Consider the following 5,432-nt stretch of genomic DNA (forward strand, 5'->3'; position numbering starts at 1 on the left):
CAAAGGCTCGCTCTGCTCGCCTAGATCCACAACGGGCCTCCGCACAGCAGCAATTTTGGCTACTCCTATGCCAAGAGGATGATCGACGTGCAGAACAGGTCGTCCGCCTGCGGGCCCAGCTGAGGCCGGACAGGCAAAGGGAGGAGGGCCCAGTGGGCACCCTGGCGCGCTCCCATGCTTCGTGCCCTCTCTGCGGGCCTCGGGGTTTCCACCCCTCGGAGGCCCGGGCGGGTGTGGCGCGTGTGGCGGGGCGGCGGGCGGGGCGGGGCCGGAAGAGACGCTGTGACCCCGCAGGGCCTACTTCCAGCAGCACGGCTGCACCTTCACTGCTGTCATCCCCACCAACGTCTTTGGGCCCCACGACAATTTCAACATCGAGGATGGCCACGTGCTGCCCGGCCTGATCCACAAGGTGCACCTGGCTAAGAGTGAGTGGCTGCTGGAGGAGGCCCCGGGGAGGGCGCGCGGGGGTGGGGGCCCTCTGACACCTGCCCTCTCCCTGACTCTGCAGGCAGCGGCTCTGCCCTGACGGTGTGGGGCACCGGAAAGCCTCGGAGGCAGTTCATTTACTCACTGGTGTGTGCAGGACTGGGCCTGGCTCTCCACTAGAACGTTCCCTGGCCTGCATGCCGGCTGTGGGAAGGCCGCAGTGGGAGGGAGCCCCAGAAACGAGTGAGGGTCCGGCCTGAGCCTCTGGAGGAACAGTCACTGGTCCTTGATGGGTCCCCACAGGTGCCTGCGGCCCACAGCGGTCGCTGGGTGCAGCTCTGAGCTCAGGGATCAGGCTCTTTCTGTCAGGTGGGCTGAGCTGGCTAAGAGGTGCCCAAAGGGAGCGACCTCTGGCCCGAGGGGAGCCCAGGCTGTGCCCTCACCGAGCAGGGGCGCTTAGGAGAGGTGGCCTGTGGCTCCAGGTGGCCGTGACTTGTGCCCTTTGACCCTGTCTAACTTCCAGGACCTGGCCCGCCTCTTCATCTGGGTCCTGCGGGAGTACGATGAGGTGGAACCCATCATCCTGTCAGGTGGGCACCCTGTGGCCCCTCTGCCACCGCCACAGGGCGGAACCCCAGCCATGCTGAGAGCGGCTAAGGCCAGGAGCGGGAGTGTGGCGGGCGGGGGGCTGGGTCACTGCAAGGCCGGGTGGAGGAGGCCTCACCTGGCTGTTGACCCTCCTCTCCACACAGTGGGTGAGGAGGATGAGGTCTCTATCCAGGAGGCAGCCGAAGCCGTGGTGGAGGCCATGGACTTCTGCGGGGAGGTGACTGTATCCTTTGGTTCTGGGGCAGGGCACGGTGGGGCTGATGGACGCAAGTGGCCCTCCCTTGGCAGCTGGAGAGGAGGGTGTTCTTCTGTCCCCAAAGCTCCCCCTGCGAAAGGCAGGTTCAAGGGCAGGCCATGGTGGGGGCAGGGGGAGGCGCTCCTTCTGCTGTGACCTTGACCAAGCACCTAGTTTGATACAACCAAGTCAGACGGGCAGTTTAAGAAGACGGCCAGTAACAGCAAGCTTCGGACCTACTTGCCTGACTTCCGGTTTACACCCTTCAAGCAGGGTGAGCCCCCTGGGCCTCCTAAGGCTCTCCCACCCCATCCCTCAGGACCTCCTAGCCCTTCCTTCTTGGCTTTGGGTCACCCCTGCCCCCCCCCCCCCAAAGCATTTGCCTCCTTGTTTGAGCTGAAGACACCCTGTAGGTCTGGTGTTGAAACCCTTGTCAGGGAGACAGGAGTCAGAAGGGTGACTGCCTATGTTGCCGGGGTCTCTACCCTCCCCGTCTCCTCCAGTGGAGGTCAGTGCAGCCTCAGCCCTCACCTGCCACTACCTGTCACCTGCCCACCTCTGCAGCCGTGAAGGAGACCTGTGCCTGGTTCACCCACAACTACGAACAGGCCCGGAAGTGAAGTACAGTGTGGGAGCAGGCACCTGCTGTCCCCGAAGCCCCAGAGGTGACACCCTCAGACCCTGCCAGCACCCTGGGCCCACGTTCTACCCCTCTGCCAGGGCGGCTCCGAGCAGCTGTGTGGCGTGGCCACTATTTATGTCTGTCCTCAGGGAAACCAAGGCCTGGCCAGTCCCCTGGTCCTACATGTGTCCATTTCTGATCCTGCTCTCCCGTTCCCTGGGAGCCAATAAAGTCTATTTTCCCAGGCCTACCCCCAGCAGCTCTGTGCCAGCTGTGTCCCTCCCACCACGGGCACTCACTGCCTCCCTGAGCCTGGCCCCAGGACCCACCATTCGCCCACTGGCTGCTCAGCCTCAGAAAGTGCCAGGCCAGGGTGGCCAGCTGTCCCTGGAGCGAAAGGGCAGAGGCGGGCGTGTGGGTGAGACCCAGGCAGGCTGCAGGGTGGAAGCAGTGGAGAGTCAATGGTGGGGGTCCAGGGCAGAGCACCTGTTAGTAATCCCAGCTGATGCCCTGGCCACAGCTCAGCCTTTCCACATGAGGTCACATGCCGGCCTGGGTGACTTGAACTCCCAGGGCCCCAGGCCTCTGGGGAAGGAAGCTGCTCTGTCCTGAGTAGGCATGGGATGGATCCAAGAGGAGGGGGTGACTGGGATCCCGGGGGAGAGCGGAGCCAGGCCTGCCCCTCATGTCCCTAGCCATCAGATGGCAGCTTATGATGGGGCCTGGCCTGCCCCTCTCCCCTGGACAGTAACGACGGTGTCACGAAGGAAGACCTGGTGGGTAGGGGGGAGCAGCTCAGACCTCCCCATTCTCAGCGGGATACAGCAGGGGCCCCCAGCCAGCTAGTCAGTGCTGGGGTGTGGTCTCAGGAGTGCCCAGCTCCCCATCTCAAAAGCCCTCAGTACTGCCCAGCCCGGGACCCAGACACCTTCCCTGGCTTTGGGCCTGTCTCCTTTCAGGTCCCCTTTCTCCTGGGTCACCCTTTACCATCCCCGTGCTGGTGGCTCCCAGCTTTGTCCTGACCCCAGATGTGCCTGCCACGTTAACTCCTCCCTCTGTTCAGGCAGCGTTGGCCGTCTTCTCAGGGCCAGGCACCGCCCCCCCACCTCTGTTCTTGTACCCAGCTGGCCTTTCATGGCCCGGGTCCCCCCACTTTCTCCAGCAGGCGGTGGTGCTTGTCCCCCAGGGCTCTGCCGGGGGCTGGCCCAGGACCCTCACATCAGTGCCTCCCCACCTTTTAGGCCTCGGGTGAGGTGCTCCTCTGAGCGCCCCTCTGCTGTGGGACTCCCATGTGCGCGTCTGGGGGCACCTGGGAGCCTCCCCCTCCCCCCAGGGCTTGGGCTCTAGGACGTGGGTCAGCCCTGTATTCCCTGGGCTCCGGCCCTTGTGGATGAGGAAGGCTCTGCTCAGGGCTTTGGGGAGGGGGTGGTGCCTGAGACGGAGCTTGAGGCAGCCACGTGAGATCGTATAGCAGGAGGCCCAGCAGAGTAGAGACCCGGACACACCCGGCAGCCTGGTGGCTGCATGTCCTGAGCCGTCCTCCATACTGTCCTGTGCATGCACACGTCACAGGCTGCGTGTCCAGCCAGGACGCAAGTCCTCAAAGCAGGGGTTCTGCTCTCCCGTCTGTGGCCCGGTGGCTGTCCTCAGAGCAGGGTCCACACACCACAGGGGCGGCGCTGAGGGGACGAGACGATTTCATCCTTGAAGCGTTTAGAATATGTCAAAGTAGAGGTTAGAGTAACCAAACATTTTTTAAAAATTGTATATATTTTAGAGAGAGAGCATGTGTGCAGGAAGGGGCAGAAGGAGAGAGAAAGAATCTCGGGCAGGCTGCATGCTAGGTGTGGAGCCCCATCGCATGGCCTGGGATCACTACCCCTGCCAAAACCAAGAGTCAAGCCGAAATCAAGAGTTGGACGCCCAACCGACAAGCGCCCTAAAACATTTTTAAAATGCAATCTTAAGGAAAACTACAATCTTTGCTCTTCAAGCCTTATTTGTCCCATACCAATTAGAGATTACATGCATTTGAGACACCCAGGTGGCTCAGTCAGTTAAGAGCCTGGCTCTTCAGGGGTCCCTGGGTGGCTTAGTCGGTTGAGCGTCTGACTTCAGCTCAGGTCATGATCTCGTGGTTCATGAGTTTGAGCCCTTCATCGGGCTCTGTGCTGACAGCTCAGAGCCTGGAGCCTGCTGCAGATTCTGTGTTTCCCTCACTCCATCCCTTCCCTGCTCGTGCTATGTCTCTCTCTCACAAAATTTAAAAAACAAACAAAAACCCAGATCTCTTGATCTCAACTCAGGTCATGATCTAGGATAGTCAGATTGAGTCCTGAGTTGGGCTTTGTGCTGACAGTGCAGAGCCTGCCTGGGATTCTCTCTCTCCTTTCTGCCCCTCCCTCAGGCTCACTCTCAAAAACAAAACAAAACAACACAAAACTTACAAGTACTGCTACCCCTACCCTCTCATCAGTTTCAAACATGGGCCCTGGCGGTCACCAAGCACTCAGTCTCCCCCAGAACCAGCAAGATGGGCCAGGTGTCCGCTGGGGAGCCGGCCCTCAGGAAGACCTCTCCTGCCTTATCGCGGTACCTGCGAGGCCCATGAAGACCAGGATCCGGGCTGGCTGGAGGAACAGACCCCTGCTCACACGTTTCACGGGCATGCTGTCACCTGGAGCCGCGGCAGCTTGGACGGGAGCTGACTACAAGCCCTGCCCAGGCAGCCCTGCCCTGCCCACCCGAGCCCACTCCCAGGCTCCAAAGAGAGAACCTGGGCGCCCCCGAGAACGTGGCTGCCGCCCAGAGAAGCCCGCCTAAGGCTGGCAGGGCTCCACCCCCAGCTCCTCACGTCCTGATGGCGGGCCAGGGTCCGGACCCGGCCTGCCCGGGCCCTTCGTCGGGGTCAGGGTTGGTGCTTGCCCCTGGAAGCTGGTCGGTCCGGCGGTCACCAGCCGGTGGGTTTCCGGACTCTGCGGCGTCCCCACGAGGGACGCCCACCACGCACGCTCCAGCGCACAGACCTTCGGGAGGATTCAGAGGATCCCCACCCTTTCGACCCTTCGCCGTTGAACCGAGTCTCTCAAGCTCCGATCGGAATCTGGTCGCCACCAGGCGCCCACCCAGCATCCAGCCACGGCGGGCTCGGCCACCTCCGCAGGCGAGTAACTCGTGCCGGAAGCGCCGCCGCGCCGGAGAAGCCCGGACTCGAGGCTTGGCAAGCATTCCCGGAAGGGAGTGGGCGGAGCGTGAAGTCCCGGCAGCCAATGGACAAGGGCATGGGCGGGGAGGCGTAGCCCATTGGTGGGGCCGAGAGCGTGGGGCGGGGCAAAGCCTGGCGGGGAGGTGGAGAGATGGCGGCCGTGGCGGCGCCGCGGCAGGACCCGTTACGCGTGGGCTTCGTGGGCGCCGGGCGTATGGCCGAGGCCCTCGCGCAGGGCTTCATCCGAGCAGGTGGGGCGCCGCGGGCGTGGGGGCGCGTGGGTCCCCGGGCCTGGGGCCCGTGTGCGAGGGGAGGGCTGCCCTGCGCTGCGG

General features: G+C 63.1%; 2 protein-coding genes across 2 annotated transcripts in view; both read left to right on the forward strand.

The window, feature by feature from the left end:
- The window catches only part of GFUS (GDP-L-fucose synthase), a 5,057-nt gene extending 2,912 nt beyond the window's left edge, over window positions 1-2,145 (forward strand). The window contains exons 5-11 of the mRNA XM_077758242.1: window positions 25-98; window positions 295-428; window positions 512-576; window positions 953-1,019; window positions 1,182-1,261; window positions 1,448-1,547; window positions 1,838-2,145. Of these exons, the coding sequence (XP_077614368.1) occupies window positions 25-98; window positions 295-428; window positions 512-576; window positions 953-1,019; window positions 1,182-1,261; window positions 1,448-1,547; window positions 1,838-1,893 (576 nt within the window). The 3' untranslated portion in view covers window positions 1,894-2,145. The remainder of the gene's footprint in view (window positions 1-24; window positions 99-294; window positions 429-511; window positions 577-952; window positions 1,020-1,181; window positions 1,262-1,447; window positions 1,548-1,837) is intronic.
- A 3,088-nt stretch (window positions 2,146-5,233) lies between these two features.
- PYCR3 (pyrroline-5-carboxylate reductase 3) overlaps window positions 5,234-5,432 on the forward strand; it is a 3,932-nt gene continuing 3,733 nt past the window's right edge. The window contains exon 1 of the mRNA XM_077758243.1: window positions 5,234-5,351. Within this exon, the coding sequence (XP_077614369.1) occupies window positions 5,252-5,351 (100 nt within the window). The 5' untranslated portion in view covers window positions 5,234-5,251. The remainder of the gene's footprint in view (window positions 5,352-5,432) is intronic.

This window comes from Crocuta crocuta, unplaced genomic scaffold (assembly GCF_008692635.1).
Source record: "Crocuta crocuta isolate KB4526 unplaced genomic scaffold, BGI_CrCroc_1.0 scaffold327, whole genome shotgun sequence".
In the NCBI taxonomy this organism is placed as follows: domain Eukaryota; kingdom Metazoa; phylum Chordata; class Mammalia; order Carnivora; family Hyaenidae; genus Crocuta; species Crocuta crocuta.